A 21,118-nucleotide genomic window follows, 5' to 3' on the forward strand; every position below is an offset into this window, starting at 1 on the left:
AATAAAGCAGTTTATCGATTTTTGCACAAATTTAAATATACATAACTCAAACGTGACTGACTGACATAGTGATCTATCAACGCACAGCCCAAACCACTGGACGGATCGGGCTGAAATTTGGCATGCAGGTAGATGTTATGACGTAGGCATCCGCTAAGAAAGGATTTTGATCAATTCTACCCCCAAGGGGATAAAATAGGGGATGAAAATATTACTTCGTAACGTAACTTCGGCAAAAGCTCGTGTCATTATAATTTTAACAGTGATGTGCTTTCAAAAACCATAAATTAAGGTTTTAATACTGAAAATCGATACACAAACAATCATATAGGAAACGTACAGTTAATTTTAACTGTTACCCAAAACTTCTCGTGTTCGAAATTAAATATACTACGCGGGGATTATATTAAGTGTTTAGTGTTAAGGGGAAGCGTGTTTCTGACTAAAGTTTATTTCTTTATTATTTTATCATCAATCACTGTCCCACTGCTAGGCACAGGTCTCCACTCAGAATGAGAAGGATTAGGTCATAGTCCACCGCGCTGGACAAGTGCGAATTGGTAGACTTCACATACCTTTGAGATTTTTTTTAATCTCTCAGGTATGCGGGTTTCCTCACGTTTTCCTTCATCATTTAGCAAGTTAATTTCAACTTTCGAACTAACAAACATGGTAAATAAAACCTTCTAAATAATAAAGCCTAAATAAAAAATAATTGCCTAGTGACAGTCAGACACTCGAATTTTTACAGAGGATACATAACGGTAGCCGCTATAACAACAAATACTAAAAATAAAAAAAGTTGAATACAAAAAGTGGTCCCCATACAACAAACTGCTATTTAATATTTTTCCGAGTAACTTTTGAACCATTATAGGTAGACAGTTCAAATTTTCACAATGTGTGTACGTTAACGCTGCTATAATAGTAAATACTAGAAAATATAAAAAAAAAAATTGGTTGTACGAAACCCTCCTGGTGCGAGTTTAACTTGCACTTGGCCAATTAAAAAAAATCAAAGTGCAGGCAGGATCGAACCTCGGACCCGTCGTTTAAAACGTCAAATTTCAATCACTATTACTTCGTGTTTTAGTCATCTCTACTAACAAACATCACCAAAATTAATATTTTTTATAAACTTTGAATAAATTTTGTATAGCACTCCCCCTTAACTGAGAGCGTGAAATTAAGCAGTCATTACTAACACGTGTCGTATGTACATGGAGCCTTAAATTGCATTCCGTCTCTTTCACACACCAGCCACTAGAGCGAGACGACACATCAATTTATACCAGCATTGAGTGAATTACATTCACATATAAATATTCGATTCAAATTAGACGTTTCGAATTTGGGTCTATTTGGGTCAATATTGACCCGGGGTCTTATTTATGGGGTTATTTTCGATTTTGGACTAAATAATTTTCAGTAAATTCGATTTATCATTGAGAAATTTCAGTCAGTTCTGTAATTAATATTTCAGAAACTATAAGGGACCAAACAAGTAAGCTATTTTTATTATTTTTATAATAAAGGAGTAGCAGACGAGCATGCAGTCCACCTGATGGTAAGTGGCTACTGCGGTAAGGACATTTGTAATCAACCCCAGATAGGATTAGATATTCCTACCTGAGGTCGGCCACAGATGCGCTGCTACCCCTGAGGACTAAGCTGGAACGCCTCGGAAAAGTATGTCTATATGTAGGTATGTATTTGCGATCGACGACTAACGCCTGTTATTATAAACCAATCTATCCATTGTTTGGCGTACTAAAGATGGAAACTTATCATTTTACATTGGCAGAAATTATCAAATTTCTACGCGCTCTGTCAAATAGCGCTGCTGTGTTCTGGTTTAAAGGGTGTGGTAAAGGAGACATACTTATCCGAGGCGTTCCAGCTTAGTCCTCAGGGGTAGTGACGCATCTGTTGCGGACCTCAGATAGGAAACTAATCTTATCTGGGGTTGATTATAAATGTCCATACAGTGACTTACCATCAGGTGGACTACATACCTCATTTGTTACAACTTCATAAAAATCGAACCTAAGACCGCTAGACTTGCATAATGACATATTTACCGTAGCAAAAACTAATTTAAAATCGCTTAGCATTCTATTTTAGTCACTTTATCGCCGACATTGTACTTTTAAAGTTTTTCTAGATTTTTCATACATTTTACAACTTTCTTTAACGTAAGTGTAGTTTTTGCACTAGTTCTTAGCACGCGGCGTCGCTTATATATTTAAATATATTTTTTAAATAAATATTTTTTCCTTTTATTTGCTTATTAGTATTTTGTGTGATAATATATGTGTTTTAACCGGCTTTTCATACATAAACATCCCATACATTGGCACTTATATTGAATACAATGTTCACGTCGTGATCCAGCGAAATATATTAAGCACCATCTTCAGAATTATGTACTCAACCAACATTCTTTAAATATTTTTACTTCTGTTTAATTTAGTTTAAACAATTTTTGATTTAAGTAGCAAACGAGAATGCAGTCCACCTGATGGTACCTGCCGTATGGACGTCAATAACCCCAGATAGGATTTCAGTCCAATCTGAGGTTGATCAGAGATACCTACATACCTAAGCTAGCTTACTACGCTTCAAACATTTTTTGATTTTGATTTAAGTAGAAACGAGCATCTACCTGATGGTGCCTGCCGTATGAACATCAATAATCAACCCCAGATAGAATTACAGTCCTTGAGCACAGATGTTCCTAAGCTTATCACATCCTTTAAAACAGAAATTTATTAAAACCCCCAGTATTTTTCGTAAAAAACGTATTCAAAAAATGTTTGCCAAAAATATGTTCAACGGACAGACAAACCCACAGTATTGTATCATTCATATTAGATGTAAAATACACAGGTTAAATACAAATGGTGTATTGTTACATTCGGTGCATCAACAAGTCGTTAGGCTGTCTGGGTGGAGGCAGCGTTTTCATCATAATGTCCTAGTCTAGGAGACGGATGAAAAACTATGCATGTTACAAGTCATTATTAGAGTTATGTACCCAAAAGGTAATAAAATCAAAAGATGAAGAAACTTTTAAAAAACATTTTTTTATAACTTGTTAATAAATAAAAGAACTACTAAGTTAAAAATAATTTAAACCCGATATATTTGTTTTTTTTTCATCTGACATTTTTTTTATAAATAAAAGTCTTGGTAACATTGCGGTAGAGGCAATATTTATACTTGATTTTTCTATGTTTGAATTAAGATATTGTCAGTTCGTTCATTATAGATGATGATGACGATGATCGCTTAGATGCCATAATAATTATAGTTCAAAAACTAAAAACCACGCTAAAATCGCACAAGGAAAACCGTTAATCCTGATTCGTAACGATTCTGATGAGGAGAATGGGATAAATTTATTAAAATCGTGTATTGTCATCGGTTCTTGATAATTGTTCAAAATTTTAAATTAATCGGACCGTTCAAAAAGGGTAAAAATCGAGTTCAAAGATTCCGTTACATACATACATACAGGTCAAGCTAACAAAAGCATGGTAAAAACAACAAAAATGTTTTTTTTTTTTGAGATACCGCTTTAATGTTTAAAGGCCCTACACGTTAAGGCTGCATCGCGCAGCCCTACACCATGCTCATGCTGCATCGTGTCTTCGCGGAACGGCCAACGCTGACGAGGCGCGTCCCACGTGCAGGTGGCCGTCCGCCATGGGAACAGTTCACCTCCATCGCGGAAAGTGACTCTACCTATCACATCATATATTTTTATTGTTACAAGTTGTGTTTAAATTTAAATAAAAAGTTTAATTTGTTCGCGAAATAGACTGCTATTCTTTCCTAGACGCCCAGCTCCCATAACTAGTATAATAATATTCCGACGTGAATACTGTAGCTGACTCTCAGCCTACCTAGATTGTCCCCACCCGGGTCCGAACCGTGGTCGGCGTTTTATGTTTCTCTTTATGCACTCCACCGCACGTTTTGTGTTCCGTAATCATACTCCGACGTTCTGTTGTTTTTTTGAAAAATGTCTCTTTTTTGCTCAAAAAATGGCTACTACAGACATCGTTTACAATTTATTTAAAGACGCTTCACACACACAGCCTTAGGATTCCCTGTGTGGGTGCCATGGACACACAAAGACGAACACACAACCAGACCCAGATCAGATATCTAAATTCATTCAGATGTCTGTCTGGCCGGGGATCGAACTAGGAACCTTTTGAGCGTCAGACCGGTATGGTGACCGCTCCGCCACGCGGGTCGTTAAATATTTATCGTTTTTTTAGTCATAATGAAAAATGTTGTTCTTGAGGACTAAGCTGGAATGCCTCGGAGAACTGTCTCCCTTACCACACCCTTCAAACCAAAACACAGCAGCGTTACAATGCTGTTATAACAGAAATAGGTATAGCGTTGCCGCCGGAGTCGAGCCACAGAGGGTTCCTTTACAAATAAAGATAGCTTAAGACTGATCTAGAGTTTTGATGCAGTCCCATCCTATTTACTTGTAATTATGAAAGGCCCTTTCCCAGCCATATTATAAAGGGCCCACAAACAAAACATCTAGTTTTAATCCAGCACCGCTATGGGGCGCCATTGTTCTCAATTCGCAAAAAGACCGCTGCAGCGACTTTTTTGCAATATCGTAATGTTGATGACGGTCTACCGTTTGTTAAAAGTTTTATTGTAACAAGGGGTAGCTAAGGGGTAAATAGCCGTATAAATGACTAAATGAAAAGCGTATGCCATCAAAAACATAACTAGTAAAAAAAAAAATGGCGCAACTCAGTTTGTGTACCGTAAAAAGTTGTGAGATCCATTTAAAACCAAGTCGGTCCATTTATTTAGTTTTATTCAGTCTCTACTTAAGGACAATCAGAAGATTGAAGTTATTACGTAATTAGCTAACCTGACAACATCTTATGGTACCATATCAATATTAAAAATATTTTATGTTTAGTACGATTGCCAAGTCAATCTATTTACTTAAAACATAAAAGATTTTTAATATTGATATGGTCTCATAAGACGTTGTTAGGTTAGCTAATTACGAAATAATTTAAGACCAGGTACCTTAACTAGGGACTGAATAAATTAACCGACTTGGTTTTACATGGATCTCACAACTTTTCACGGTAGAAGAACTAAGTTGTGAGACTTATTTTTTTTACAAGTAATGTTTTTGATGGCATTTCCCTTACCACACCCTTCAAACCAAATCACAGCAGCGCTTAAAACTTCTGTTATATTTATGTTTAGCAGTGGTGCCACCGGAATCGAACCACAGAGGGTTCTACCACCTCAGATTGGTCACATGAAGAGAAGACTCGTGCCTAGCAGTGGGACAATTAAACTCTTTTCTCGTTCCTAGCTTTCTTTAACACAGTACCCTTATATAAATTTATCACGGCTCAACTTATAATGGACAGACATATTAGTTTCGAAGGTGGTATTGTCTCAAGAGAGCCACAAAGTATCTTCGTTATAAATCTGGTTTACGAGAAATATATATAGAAAAAGTTACGCCCGTCTTAATGTCACAGCAGAGTTATAGGCTTTGGATCGGTTAAGCGCGAGTCGGGTTTTAAAGTTAGGGTTTCATCTGTAAAAGTAAAATAAAAAAGCGTGTTAAAAGTAGAACCTTTTGTGTTTATTACTATCTTCTAGAAGGGTGGGTCTGATATGTTCTAGTTTGAAGGGTGTGGTAACGGAGACATACTTTTCCGAGGCGTTCCAGCTTAGTCCTCAAGGGTAGCGGCGCATCTGTAGCCGACCTCAGGTAGGAAAATCTAATCCTATCTAGTATTGATTACAGATGTCCATGGGTGGCAGTAGTCACTTACCATCAGGTGGACTGCATGCTCGTACAGCTACTTTTATATTATAAAAATCTCCACAAAAATATTTAGTAGACAAAATTTTTTGACAGATTGTTTAATAATAAGGGACATAAGATAATTGAAAATTCCTTATTTCCCCTAAATTACTTGATATTTTTTCCAAAAATCATCCCCTATTGTTACTTAACAAATTTAATTGTTATTTTATACTATACTTTCAATCATTGATAAAAAAATTTAAAGAGAGGTTTTTCATTACAACCAAGGAACCCTAAAAAAGAGTTGTTCACTGCACCCCGCCGTCCCACAAATCACTTAAGGCCCCGCGTATAAATACCGCTTAAGGCGCGCGACGCGATATGATTTGTCGTCTGTTTCGCCCTTAAGGGATGGGGGTGTTCGTTTTGATTGGAAACGGAGAGCAGGAGAAAACAATTTGGGATGCTGCGCTGCATCTTTGTGGACTATTGTGTATTTTTTTTTAAGATTAGATTTTTTTATGAATTTAGATGTAAACTTAAGAAAGAGATTTGTAATGGTTTTCATCTTAAAGAAGGGAGATAGAAAAACCGATTGAAATTGGATACTGTACTAAATTTAAAAAATGTCAAAGAAAAAATTCTTTTTAATTCGTTTTCCAAAAAAAACCTATTATAAATGTATTACAAACAAGTGTAATAAAAAACTTTCTCGATTTTTTTTTTACTAATCCCGAAAATGTTGTAATAAATGATTTTAAAAGTATATAAAAAAAGTGTTTTAAATATATCAAATATTTTATCAATAATATCGTTTTTAAATTTAATTCTCATTGAAATATGATGTCAAATTTAAATTTCAAAAAAAAATATTCAATATTTTTTTGACAAAAACCACACTCTGTATACATTTAAGGTACACGCCAATTGACTTCCATTATAATAATATTAATATTTATCTCCATCGAAGGGTTTGTTTCAAACAAATTTATTTTCACCCCAAAATCACCCTATAAGCCCTTACCCTTACGAAATACGGTACAATTTGAGATTCTTTCAATATTTTGAGCTACGTTTTGGCGGGATTCGTTTTATTTGTGGCTTACATTTCGTATTGGTGGCTTTTTGCATATATTCCGTGAGACACTAGCGCCACCTATGGGACTTAGTGAGTAACGTCTTTCGAAGTGAATAAATATTGTTGTTTATTTAAAAAGTTTAGGTGGGGAAGAATTATTTTTTGAGAATAGAGATTATTTTTTGAGAAGTATTTATTTTACAATACAGGTGTGTAGCAGACGAGCATGCAGTCCACGTGGTGGTAAGTGGCTACTGCCGCCCATGGACATCTGTAATCAAACCCAGAGACGATTAGATATAGCTACCTGGAGTAGGCCACAGATGCGCTACCCCTGAGGACTAAGCTGGAATGCCTCGGAAAAGTATGTCTCCCTTACTACACCGTTCAAAACGGAACACAGCAGCGCCTAACACTTCTGTTATAACAGAAATAGGTGTTGCGGTGGTGCCGCCGGAGTCGAACCACAAAGGGTTCTACCTACCTTTAAAAGTATTCCGTACTTTATATTAACGAGACGTATTCCAAGACACCTCACGCGATAGTACCATACCGGTCTAAAGTCCAAAAGGTCCGGGTTCGATCCCGGCCAAAGCATCTAAATGACGAATTTGGATATCTGTTCCGGGTCTGGGTGTTTGTGTATTCATCGTTGTGTGTGTTCATGGCACCCACGACAGGGAATCCTAGTGTTTGACTGTAAGTGTAGAAACGTCTTTTTTTCAGAATTAATTTATTTTTGAGCAATAAATTACTGATTAATTATAGTTATGTCATGTCCTTGGCTATATATAATCTTATATATAAAATTCTCGTGTCACAATGTTAGTTACCGTACTCCTCCGAAACGGCTTTACCGATTTTCGCCAAATTTTATATGCATATTCAGTAGGTCTGAGAATCGGCTACTATCTATTTTTCATACCCCTAAGTGATAAGGGTTGTTCACACTTAACATTTTTTTTATTTATATGGCAACACAACGTTTGCCGGGTCAGCTAGTTTTCTTATAATAAAATTTAGAATATTTGATAGAGAAGTCAAAAAATAACTCACAGGATCTTGAAAGCTGCTATCACCAGATCCTGCAAATAAAATAACAATTTTTATGATGAAAGAAGAAGAAACAGAAGTAGCAAACGAGCATCTATAATCAACCCCAGATAAGAGTAGATTCTAACTGAAGTCGGCCACAGATGCATTGCTACCCCTGAGGACTCAGGCTGTTTGTCCACTGCACCGTCACCGAGCCGATACTGAGAACGAGATTATTTCGGGCCGATTTTAATTATATCCTGACGTGAAGGTGGTAGAACCCTTTGTGGTTCGACTCCGGCGGCACCACCGCCACACCTATTTCTACCTAATAACAGCAGTGTTAAGCGCTGCTGTGTTCCGGTTTGAAGGGTGTGGTAAGGGAGACAGACTTTTCCGAGGCGTTCCAGCTTAGTCCTCAGGGGTAGCGGCGCATCTGTGGCCGACCTCAGGTAGGAATATCTAATCCTATCTGGGGTTGATTACAGATGTCCATGGGCGGCAGTAGCCACTTACCATCAGGTGGACTGCATGCTCGTCTGCTACTCTTATATTATAAAAAAACAAAAAAAAAACGGCGATAGTTTGTCCACTGCGACCGATATCGGCGGTTTATTTTGTTCCAGCTGTCACTCGTGTGACGGCCGTGTATGGACAAGTTCCAATGTGTTTTACATTGCCGGCACATCGACCCGTCAAAAACTCAGCGCCGATCTAGCGGTCACGCCGACCAGTACCCTTACCACGAGTTTTTACGTTTTGACAAATATGACTGTTTTGGTATTTGTTTACGTATTGGCCCATACTATTTCCAAGTATTGATATAATCCGCTAGGGGCGCTGATTGGGGGATAATTTCAAGAATTGAACAGCAAAATAATAATAATACAGCAAAGTGAGCATTTAGCAGTTATAGTATTAGTGTAGATTTTGAAACAGGAAATATTATTGAGAGCATGTCAATTCGAAACACCATCAAAATAGGACAGGGAAAATTTTAATTAATTTCCAAAATATTTACCAGGTCCAAATAGTCCAGAGTAACTGCCCAAACGTTTCGCCAATTCCGAGTTCCACAGACTTCTGGAAAAAAAATCACTACATAACACCATCATCATCATCAACAACCCATTACTGTCCCACTGCTGGGCACGGGTCTCCTCTCAGAATGAGAAGGATTAGGCCATAGTCCACCGCGCTGGCCAAGTGCGTATTGGTAGACTTCACATACCTATAAGATTTTTTTTTTATAAATCTCTCAGGTATGCAAGTTTCGTCACGATGTTTTCCTTCACCGTTTAGCAAGTGATAATTAATTTCTAATACGCACATAACTTTGAAAAAATAGAGGTGCGTGCCTGGGATTTGAACCTCGGACCCCTCGATCGAGAGGCCGAGTTTCTACTACATGATCGTCTGCTACTCCTATATTATAAAAATATAGTTCAAAAAACTAAAAAACACGCTTTCATGATAAAATCAACTAAAAAGTGGAAAATAATTTTCAATCTAGGAATCAATTAAGGAACAGTAAATTGTATAATTGTGAAAAAAGCGTGGAGTGCTCCACTTATAAATTCTCGAAAAGCACGCTGCAAAGCGTGTTTTTTAGTTTTTTGAACTATATTTATTTTATTAATTTTTAGTATTTGTTGTTATACCGACCATCATTATGCATCGTCTGTAAAAAAATCAAGTGTCTGTCTATTACGGTTTAAGAGATAAAGCCCTGTGACTCACGAACAGACAGCGGAGGGTTTCGTTTTATCCTTTGAGTACGGAATCCTAAAAATTATTCTACAAGATGGCATTATAGATATGTTTCAGTACATTTGAGTTATAAGGAAATAACATTATTAATTTTCAAAACTAAAAATCAATCTAGTAACTTTGCCTGAACTCTCCCTCAGGCGCTTTTTCTCACCTCGAAAATCGTTACCTAACCCTGAGGATGTTGATAAGGCAATGGTACAAAATTTTTCAAAATTTTGAATTAAATTGAACGTTCAAAGTGGATAGAAATCGGGTTCAAAGATTCCGTTACTGTTACGAACATACAAACGTACAACCCAAGCTAATAAAAGCATGTTAAAAATAAACGCAAACAATATTATGATATACAGAATTCACCTCTCCGTGCTAGAATCTCCTTCAGTGGTCTTCTTTGTTTCCAGGGTTTCCTCCTTGGCGAGTCCGAGGCTCAGGGGCATGGTCCTGAAGACCAGCATGAAGGTCGCAGCCACGGAGACAATAAACACGAAGACCAGGCAGCCGATGCAGGCGTAGTCGCTACCGACTAGCTTCTTTAGACTGGAAAATAGATTTTATAATGTAACTACGAGTAGCTGACCCGGCAAACGTTGTGTTGCCATATAATTAAAAAAATGTTAAGGGTGAACAACCCTTATCGTAAAAGTATAAGTATGTTTTTATTAAAAAAATATTTCTAAATCTGTCTGGGGATCGAACCTGGAACCCTCTGCATGTCGGATCGTCATGGTAACCGCTCCACCATGTGGGTTATAAATCTTATATATAAAATTCTCGTGTCACAATGTTAGTTACCGTACTCCTCCGAAACGGCTTTACCGATTTTCACCAAATTTTATATGTATATGGTCTGAGAATCGGCTTCTATCTATTTTTCATACCCCTAAGTGATAAAGATTGTTCACCTTTAACATTTTTTTTTATTTATTTGACAACACAACATTTGCCCGGTCAGCTAGTAAAAAAAAATATCTAGCCATGGCAATCTAGCTCATGGTACCATCAGGTGCAAATAATATGTTAAGTTATTCAATCAAATTGTTATAGATATATATTTATTTTTAAAAGGATTGAACCGTTTCTGATAGAACTTTCGAGAACAGTAGAAACACGTGTAAACTTACGGACAAGTTGCACAGGAGCACGTGTCATCTGTTCTCTTCTTCTTCTTCTTTTCATCTTTCTGTCAAAAAGAAAATCAAATTCATCATCATCATCATCATCATCATCAACCCATTCCTGTCCTACTGCTGGGCACGGGTCTCCTCTCAGAATGGGAAGGATTAGGCCATAGTCCACCGCGCTGGCCAAGTGCGTATTGGTAGACTCACATACCTTTGAGATATTTTTTTTATAAATCTCTCACAGGTTTCCTCACGATGTTTTCCTTCACCATTTAGCAAGTGATAATTAATTTCTAATACGCACATAACTTCGAAAAATTAGAGGCGCGTGCCTGGGATTTGAACCTAAGACCCCTCGATCGAGAGGCCGAGTTTCTTAACCACTAGGCTACCACTGCTATCAAAAAGAAAATCAAATTGACAATAAATAAATTGGCAATAATAAACAAATAAAAGGTGGCAGAACCATTATACTTGGTTAAGAGTGATAAATGTACCACTGCTGTACCTATTTTTACTAAGAAGCAGTTTGCGTTCTTGTGGAAGGGTATTGATACTGGCTGACTGGCTTATAATATAGGAGTAGCAGACGAGCATGCAGTCCACCTGATGGTAAGTGGCTACTGCCGCCCATGGACATCTGTAATCAACTCCATATAGGATTAGATATTCATACCCGAGGTCAGCCACAAATGCGCCGCTACCCCTGAAGACTAAGTTGGAACGCCTCGGAAAATTATATCTCCCTTACCACACCCTTTCAACCAGAACACAGCAGCGCTTTACACTACTGTTATAAGGCAGAAATAGGTGTGGCGGGTGTCACCAGAGTCGAACCACAAAGGGTTCTACCACCTTCTAAAATGACTACATATGAGGAAGCAAACTTATTTTTTATCTGGCTTCAGGTAGAACCTGGTGTGTATAGAAGCCTCAATTAACAACTGCTACCCAATAATAACGAATCTGAAGTACCTTGTTTATTTATTTAGATATTCAGAGAGGAATAAAACAATAATTTCTAAAGGTGGTAGAACCCTTTGAGGTTCGGCTCCGGCGGCACCACCGCCACACCTATTTCTGCCTAATAACAGCAGTGTTAAGCGCTGCTGTGTTCCGTTTTGAAGGGTGTAGTAAGGGAGACATACTTTTCCGAGGCGTTCCAACTTAGTCCTCAGGAGTAGCGGCGCATCTGTTGTCAACCTCAGGTAGGAATTTCTGGTCCTATCTAGGGTTGATCACAGATGTCCATGGGCGGCAGTAGCCACTTACCATCAGGTGGACTGCATGCTCGTCTGCTACTCCTATATTATAAAAAAAATAAAAAAATAAAGGAGGAAATTAGTTATTTACTGTAGATAATACATTTAGTTTAGTGTAATTGGTGTGGCATCGTTGGTCAGAATGCACGACGTACAGGGCCGCACTGAAAACCAGTCGCCGGAGTCTGTTATTTCTCAGAGACATCGGCAGAGACTGAGTGCGACCATTTTTGCTGCTATACTGTTCGTTTACGTCACGTGTTTTTTTTATTATTATTTTTTATTGTATCCCTTGCATTGTTATTATTTTCTTTTCTATGTTGTAATCATAGATTAGTAAAGATACTTCGCCTCCTTGAAATTGAATGAAGCCACAAGCGGCTTATTTTAGTAAGTTATTTTTTTGAATTCTTGACAAATAAAAACATTTTTAGAGAAAATTTAAGAATAAATGACCAATTTACGTAATAATTACGTCATTTTCGTAATAAATAAATAATTATTTCAAATATTTTAGGGACATTTTAGCACGGAGACGTGGCAATACTTTTTTACGCAACTATTTCAATTCTCAAAACTGGGTACATTTTCTTGTTAGGAGTGAGTAATCTTTACTAATCTATGGTTGTAATTTCTATAGTATGTAAAATAAATGGTTTATTTCTTAAATAAAAAAGAAAGAAAGTAATTATATAAAGTTGCTCAACATTCCTCCATCGATTTTTTTTATGAATTTTAAGAAGAAAGTATAAATTTTAATGAAGTATTTTTATTTTACGAATTTACCAATTTTCACCTACCCATAACCACCAGCTGTCTCTCTTTTCGCTTTGAATAGGCTGAAAAACAAATTTGAAAAACATTAAAATTAGAAATACCTATATTTTATAACATTGAAATATTTTTCTCAGAAAAATCTTTCATTTGATACCCATATCATAGGGGTATTTGAAGGTGATAGAACCCTTTGTGGTTCGACTCCGGCGGCACCACCGCCACACCTATATCTACCTGATAATAGCAGTGTTAGGCGCTGCTGTATTCCGGTTTGAAGGGTGTGGTAAGGGAGACAGACTTTTCCGAGGCGCTCCAGCTTAGTCTTCAGGGGTAACGGCGCATCTGTGGCCGATCTCAGGTAGTAATATCTAATCCTATCTGGGGTTGATTATAGATGTCCATGGACGGCAGTAGCCACTTACCATCAGGTGGACTGCATGCTTCTTTACCACACCCTCCGAACCAGAACACAACAGCGCTAAACACTGCTGTTATATCAGAAATAGGTGTGACGGTGGTGCCGCCAGAGTCGAACCACAACGAGTTCTACCACCTTCAAAAGTTTAAAATTCATTTGCAATGTGACCCTCACATACAAACTTACAAGGCAAGTTACTTAAAAAACTTATAAAACCAAAATAAGGTTGGGTTATAAAACCCAAATAAGGTTGGGTTGCATCATGTAACTTTAACATTTACAGAAGCCTAACCAACCGTCAAATCCATGGTTAAAAATACATATAGTTGCACCATTTTAGTTGAGGTTGAAATTACGGCATAACTAATACTTAACTTTTACCGCTCGGTTTCGATCCGTTAAAGTTACTGTATTTGTCAACTTCCCTATCTGTCAATTTCGAATAAAAATTGCGGTGACAGCGACACAAATGACGTTAATGACAAATTATTGGTGCAACGCAGAATTCTTACATACCATCGCTACCGTCAAAGTTACTGTTATATCCAACGCAAACTTTAACCAGGCTTTCGATGCAACCCACCCTAACTGTAGTAGAGTCAGCACCAAACTACTAGTCCGCTCTGAACATAGAAACGAGTCGCGTCGCAACAGCATATTGTTTTTAGCGTTACGAAGACAGCGGGACCCCCCGCACCCTCCGCTGCCCGCTCTCGCCCGCGGGTACATAGCTGCGTTAGTGTGCCCTTACGTTACTACGGAGTAGGGGTCGCAATCCGGTATTCGAGATTTCGAAAATACCGGGATACCGGGCCAAATTTAGGTCTTATTAATACCGGTTTTAATTTCACAAAAACCGGGATATTCGGTATTTTCGGTTTTTAGTAAAATAAAACAAAATAAAGTTATAGTCATATAAATTGACTCCAATGGACTCTGGCACAATGCAAAAGTCCATATTAAACAAGCGTTACAATCGACACAACCTTTTTTTTTTTTTTCTCGAGGGGGAAACCTTCAAAAGGTACCCGACGACGTGGGAGCCACGCCGGGTTATGTGGGATTTTTATGATATATTTTTAAAATATTTTATAACAATGTCAATTATGACAATAGGCGTCAAGAAACAACCCGCCAACACGATCTTCGCTTTAACAAGATCTGCTGTCGATAGGCTTGATAAGATTTGGAGGAACCGCAACACCAAGACAGATCAATATGGTTGTCGCAAGGGCCGATCAGCTGGTGATCTTCTTGTGTACCTCATTCACCTTTGGGAACAAGCTGTTGAGAGCAACGGGAAGGCATTGGCCGTAAGCCTGGACATCGCTAAGGCCTTTGACCGGCTCTGGCATAGGGTCCTTCTCGCGAAGTTACCATCTTAAGGTCTTCCCGAGAGGTTGTGCACATAGACAGCCAGCTTTCTGTCTGAGCGGCATATTAAGGTCGTAGTTGACGGGTGCTGCTCAGACACGGAGCTCATCAACGCTGGCGTGCCCCAAGGGTCTGTATTATCTCCCACGCTTTTTATTCTGCATATCAATGATTTGCTGCTATTAACCGGTGGCATTCATTGCTATGCAGATCATAGCACGGAAGATGGTATGTACACAGGCCGTGCGGACACCTCCCGGACATTCGTGGAAGAAAGCAGAATCCGACTTGTGTCTGAAATCGAGAACTCTCTGGAGCAGGTCTTGGAATGGGGTCGTCTTACCCTTGTTGAGTTCAACCCCATGAAGACACAAGTCACATCCACATCAACTGGACCCGTGGCGGTCCTCCACGGTTCGGTTTGATCGTTCATTTTTGCCGCGTACGTGCAAAATGTGGAATAAACTTTCTCCTGAGGTATTCCCTCAGGACTATGACGTGGGGCTCTTCAAGAGGGGTGTAAAAAGAGCTCTCCTTCAAAACCGGCGATGCATTGGCGACTCCTCTGGTGTTGCAAATGTCCATAGGCGTCGGTGACTGCTTTCCATCAGGTAGCCCGTCTGCCTTATCGTTAGGTTACATATAAGACTTATGAAAAGTCTAGTTTTTCCTATCCTTCTCTACGCTGCAGAGACGTAGACGATTCGGATGCAAGATCGCCGTAAAATTGATGCCCTAGAAATACTATTCTCTGGATCTACGATTATCTGGATTAGAATACTAAAATATTTCGGCCGCATATTTAGGGACGAGAACTCAGTAGTACGGTTGTAGTTCCGTGAAAGGTACATAGAAAGAGGTCACGCGGCAGATCGCCTACTCGCTGAACAGACCTTATAAAATCTAGCACACAGTGTTTCCTCGTCGAGTGTTGCCGCAAGGCCAGCATAGAAGGCGGTGGCGAAGGATCGCAATAGCGTCTGTTCAAGGCAGCTGTGGATGACTGACCAGTTGTCATCATCATGCCACGACCACTCTGTCAAGAGTGCACGACTACAGAGATATTTTTTTCCAGCTTTCCACATATATTTTTATATAATTCATTTATTGATGAATTCGGAACTCATAACGTCGTTATTAAATCATAAATTTCTGCAATTAACTTGGTATTAAGTAATAGGACCTATTTTCCTTCGGAATTCCACTAAATTAACATTACATAGTAAAATGCTTAGTAAAAATTAGTAACTGTATCTTAATCTCGAAAATATCGAAAAAACCGGAATACCGGGATTTGTCTGGGGTCAGTACCGAAAATACCGGTTTTGCTTAGATGGTCCGGTATTGCGACCCCTACTACGGAGTATATGCTTGTAGTTGTGTTCCGCATTGGCTCTCTGATTGACACCTGCGCGCATTAACTTCAGAGCGGACTTGAAGTTTGGCGTTTTATACTAACAATACTTTGGGTTCGATCTTGATTAAAACCCCAGTTATGTTTCTCATCATTTTGGTCGGCCATTTTCTTTTTGGTTTTCTGTTTAGAGCGGTCTAAGCCGCTAGAGTCACCAGCTTTCTATAAAGAAAATATTATTGTATTGAAGATAGCGGTGATAGCCTAGTGGTGAAGAAACTCGGCCAAGATCGAGGGGTCCGAGGTTCAAATCCCAGGCGCACCTCTGATTTTTTCAAAGTTATGCGCGTATTAGAAATTAATTATCACTTGCTAAACTGTGAAGGAAAACATCGCGAGGAAACCTGCACACCTGAGAGATTTATAAAAAATCACGGGCACGGGCACGGGTCTCCTCTCTTAATGAGAAGGATTAGGCCATAGTCCACCGCGCTGGCCAAGTGCGTATTGGTAATACGCACTTGGCCTCCTATATTATAAAAAAAGTATAATATTGACAATTTATTCATAGTCTACTTAATATCAGATAAACTGCATGCTCGTGCAACAAAAGTAGGTAATAAAAATTTATTTATTTATTTATTTATTCATAATTCTAATTATAAATTATAATTCTAATTATAGATGATATATAAATATTTTGAAAAATACTTACTTGGTCTGCCTTCGTTCGGCTATATGACTTCTTTTTCTGTTTTTCTTGTTTTTCCTTTAATAAATTTGACTTTTCAGAGTCTCTAAAAGATTAAGAACATATATTAGATGTTGTAAGGAAGCTTAGTCCTCAGGAATGGCAACGTATCTATTATCAGATTTTTTTTATAATATAGGAGTAGCAGACGAGCATGCAGTCCACCTGATGGTAAGCTACTGTCGCCCATGGACACCTGTAATCAACCAGATAGGATTAGATATTCCTACCTGAGCTCGGCCACAGATGCGCCGCTACCCCTGAGGACTAAGCTGGAACGCCTCGGAAAAGTCTGTCTCCCTTACCACACCCTTCAAACCAAAACACAGCAGCGTTAACTCTGCTGTTATGAGGTAGAAATAGGTGTGGCGGTGGTGCCGCCGAAGTCGAACCACAGAGGGTTCTACCAACTTCAAAAACTTGTTCAAGCTAGAACCTGTCTATTGTTATAATTATTTATTTTAATTTGATTAATACTGTACAAAACCAATTACATTAAATTAAAGACAACTCAGTCACACTATCTCATACACACTGACAGCAATTAATTAAATCTTATATGTAAAATTCTCGTGTCATAATGTTAGTTACCGTACTCCTCCGAAACGGCTTTACCGATTTTTACCAATTTTTATTATATTCAGTAGGTCTGAGAATCGGCTACTATCTATTTTGTATACCCTAAGTGATAAGGATTGTTCACCCTTAACAATTTTTTATTTATATGGCAACACAACGTTCGCCGGGTCAGCTAGTAATAAATAATATTAAATAATTAAATTAATAGTTACTTATCATCAGATGGACTGGTTGTTTACTGTATGTATGTATGTATGTGTGTGTGTGTGTGTGTGTGTGTGTGTGTATGTATGTATGTATGTATGTATGTATGTATGTATGTAACGGATTTTTTGAAGCCGATTTCTATTAACTTTGAACGTTCAGTTTAAATTATTCAAAAATTTGAATATTTTCGTAAACTGATAAATGGAGCACCCCGCGCTTTTTTCACAATTATACTATTTACTGTTCCTTAATTGATTCCTAGATTGAAAATTGTTTTCTACTTTTAAGTTGATTTTATCTGAAAAGCGTGTTTTTTAGTTTTTTATACAAACTAAATAGATATGTGTACATACTTATGTTCTTTTTGCATTATTTCTTTGAACACCCTTAGCATTGGAGACTGGGTTTCCTTGTCAGATCTCTTCTCATTACTAAAAAAAAAAACAAATTTTTAAAAACAAAAAAATGTCTGCTTAAAAGTGTGTTATGTCACTCACACAATTTAGACGAATCCAACGACACCTCATATGTTAATCCGTCAAGCCGTTTGTGCTGCAGCGTGACAAAGAATGACACATACATACGCTGGAAAAACATTACCCTCGGCAATCAGGTAAAAGTAGTTCCGGTTTGAAGGGTGTGGTAAGACAGACTTTTCCGAGGCGTTCCAGCTTAGTCCTCAGGGGTAGCGACGCATCTGTGGCCGGTCTCAGGTAGGAATATCTAATCCTATCGGGGGTTGATTACAGATGTCCATGGGCGGCAGTAACCATTAAGTGGACTGCATGCTCGTCTGCTACTCCTATATTATTATAAAAAAAAAGAAAAAATAGAAACCGTAAAAGCTACTATGTAAAAATAATACAGAGATAAGTATGAAGGGCCTCTCAATCTGAAGGTCAGAGGTTCGAATCCCAGGCAGACACCTCTGACTTTACCAAGTTATATGCGTATTACAAATTATTATCACTTGCTTAAACTATGAAGGAAAACATCGTGAGGAAACCTGCACCTGAGAGTTTTTACAGAGTTTACAAAGGTATGTGAAGTCTACCAATTCGCACTTGGCTCGGTGGACTATGGTCTAAGCCTTGAGAGGAGACCCATGCCCAGCTGTGGGACACTAACAATCTGATTATGTCAATTTTTAAAATATTTCTAAAAACTCCTCCTATTAAGATAAAATGCAGTGATAGCCTAGTGGTTAAGAAACGCGGCCTCTCGATCGAGGGGTCCAAGGTTCAAATCCCAGGCACGAACCTCTGATTTTCAAATTTATGTGCGTATTAGAAACTAATAATCACTTGCTTAGACTGTGAAGGAAGACATCGTGAGGAAACCTGCATACCTGAGAGATTTATAAAAAAAATCTTAAAGGTATGTGAAGTCTACCAATACGCACTTGTCCAGCGTGGTGGACTATGGCCTAATCCTTCTCATTCTGAGACGAGACCCGTGCCCAGCAGTGGGACAGTAATGGGTTGATGATGATTAAGATTACATATATTTTTCAATTAAATTTTATAAAATCCACCATATAATAAATGGTCACCGTTGCTTATAGTAAAATAATCTTCAAAAAATTATAAATAATTACCTTTTATGGCTAAATCCCATTATAACATAAATAAACTGTAAATAAATTTACAAAAATTCTTTTCTTTATATTTTGACATATTGACAGAATATTTCAGATGCTTAAATAAAACCTCTTTAAAAACATATATACTTACGGTCGAAGTGAGAAACCTCTTTTTTTAAATTCGGTTAAAAAATATTATATCTTATTTAATGAGAAAATTAATTGTTTCCTTAGAGATAGTTTTTCAAGATGGCTATTAGACATATTTTTATTTTACACATGAAAAATAAGGGAGGGGTAAAGCGAAGAGGTTTTAAAGGTGGTAGAACCCTTTGGTTCGACTCCGGCGGCACCACCGCCACACCTATTTCTGTTATAACAGCAGTGTTAAGCGCTGCTGTGTTCTAGTTTGAAGGGTGTGGTAAGGGAGACATATATTTCCGAGGCGTTCCAGCTGTCCTCAGGAGTAGCAGCGCATCTGTCGCTGACCTCAGGTAGGAATATCTAATCCCATCTGGGTTTGATAACAGATGTCCATGGGCGGCAGTAGCCACTTAGCATCAGGTGGACTGCATGCTCGTCTGCTACTCCTATCTATACTAATATTATAAAGAGGAAAACTTTGTTTGTTTGTTTGATTGTAATGAATAGGCTCAAAAACTACTGGACCGATTTTAAAAATTATTTCACCTTTCGAAAGCTACATTATTCACGAGTAACATAGGCTATATTTTATATGAAATATATTTGATAAATAGATTTTGAGGCGGTACAAAGTTTGCCGGGTCAGCTAGTATTATATAAAAAAGCTGTCCTCAGGGGTACCTATTAGGACTTTAATCTTATCTGGGTTTGATCACAGATGTCCATATGGCAGTAGCTTACCATCAGATGGACTGTTGCTACATATTCAGATGTCCATACGATAGTGGCGACTAAACGGTTAACTTATAAGATTAATATTTAGTAACCCGCAAACTGTATGTTCTAACATCAATTTATTTATCCTAAAAGGGTAATACGTCTTACTGCGTCTCATGTCGTACTATAAGCGATAAGCGATGAACTATTTATACTTTATCGCTTGAGGCATTTTTGAAATAATTCAATGAGTTGAATTAATTGAAATTGATTTATTAATTTATTATGAACTCATAATGGCCAATATTTAAATATATTGTCCAACTGCGATTCGAATTCCTAAATGGCGGGTTCTGTATGAGTAAATTTATACATTTATTTTTAGTTTTTTTTTGTTATAGCAGCCACCCTTATAGGTAAAAAAATCAAGTGACTATCAATTATGGTTTAGGAGATTGAGCCCTGTGGCAGACGGACAGACAGCGGAGACTTAGTAATAGAGTTCCGTTTGTACCCTTTGAGTACGGAACCCAAAAAACTATTTGTGTAACACAATTCTACTTTAAAATGGTCCAGAAGAGCAAATTGGCAGACAGGCAGACAGAAAGACAGACACACTACTGATTTTATAAGCGTTCTGTTTTTTCGTGTTGTCGTACGCAACTCTAAATACACTGCTAGGCGCTAATAAAAGTAATGACATACTTTTCCGAGGCGTTCCAGCTTAGACCTAAAAATTTAATCTGGACCTAAAAAGTTAATGTCAAAATTGAACTGTTTTTTTTATATTTAACCTAGCGATAAGGCAGACGTGCTACCTGATGGAAAGCAGTCACCGTCGCCTATGGACATTTGCAACACCAGAGTCGCCAATGCATCGCCGGCTTTGAAGAAGAGCTCTTTTTACACCCCTCGTGAAGAGCCCCATGTCATAGTCTGCTACTCTTATATTATAAAAACGGTATCACAGAGTGGTAAAAAAAGTCTACCAGCTTTCAAAATCTTTTCTCGCCGTTAATAAAACAAGCGGCTTACCTTCAAGACCCTTGAAACGACCAGAAATTATTTCTTAAAACGCATCAAAAATAATTTTATTGCAACACGTAACCATAATGTTATAACGAA

General features: G+C 37.9%; 1 protein-coding gene across 3 annotated transcripts in view; it reads right to left on the reverse strand.

Moving 5' to 3' along the window:
• LOC140748743 (uncharacterized) overlaps nucleotides 1-19,259 on the reverse strand; it is a 37,874-nt gene extending 18,615 nt beyond the window's left edge. For 2 of the 3 annotated variants that reach the window (XM_073081600.1, XM_073081599.1), the window contains exons 1-9: nucleotides 19,148-19,259; nucleotides 17,904-17,981; nucleotides 16,729-16,810; nucleotides 16,119-16,235; nucleotides 12,891-12,929; nucleotides 10,829-10,887; nucleotides 10,065-10,244; nucleotides 8,956-9,017; nucleotides 7,956-7,984 (exon numbers count right to left, since the gene is read on the reverse strand). In XM_073081600.1, the coding sequence (XP_072937701.1) occupies nucleotides 7,956-7,984; nucleotides 8,956-9,017; nucleotides 10,065-10,244; nucleotides 10,829-10,887; nucleotides 12,891-12,929; nucleotides 16,119-16,235; nucleotides 16,729-16,810; nucleotides 17,904-17,981; nucleotides 19,148-19,167 (666 nt within the window). In that variant the 5' untranslated portion in view covers nucleotides 19,168-19,259. The remainder of the gene's footprint in view (nucleotides 1-7,955; nucleotides 7,985-8,955; nucleotides 9,018-10,064; nucleotides 10,245-10,828; nucleotides 10,888-12,890; nucleotides 12,930-16,118; nucleotides 16,236-16,728; nucleotides 16,811-17,903; nucleotides 17,982-19,147) is intronic. The other variant, XM_073081601.1, reaches the window with a different exon arrangement.
• Nucleotides 19,260-21,118: the final 1,859 nt, after the last annotated feature.

The sequence above is a fragment of the Epargyreus clarus genome, unplaced genomic scaffold (genome assembly GCF_041222505.1).
Source record: "Epargyreus clarus isolate Ecla_fem2 unplaced genomic scaffold, WU_Ecla_fem_2.2 ptg000016l, whole genome shotgun sequence".
Lineage (NCBI taxonomy): Eukaryota > Metazoa > Arthropoda > Insecta > Lepidoptera > Hesperiidae > Epargyreus > Epargyreus clarus.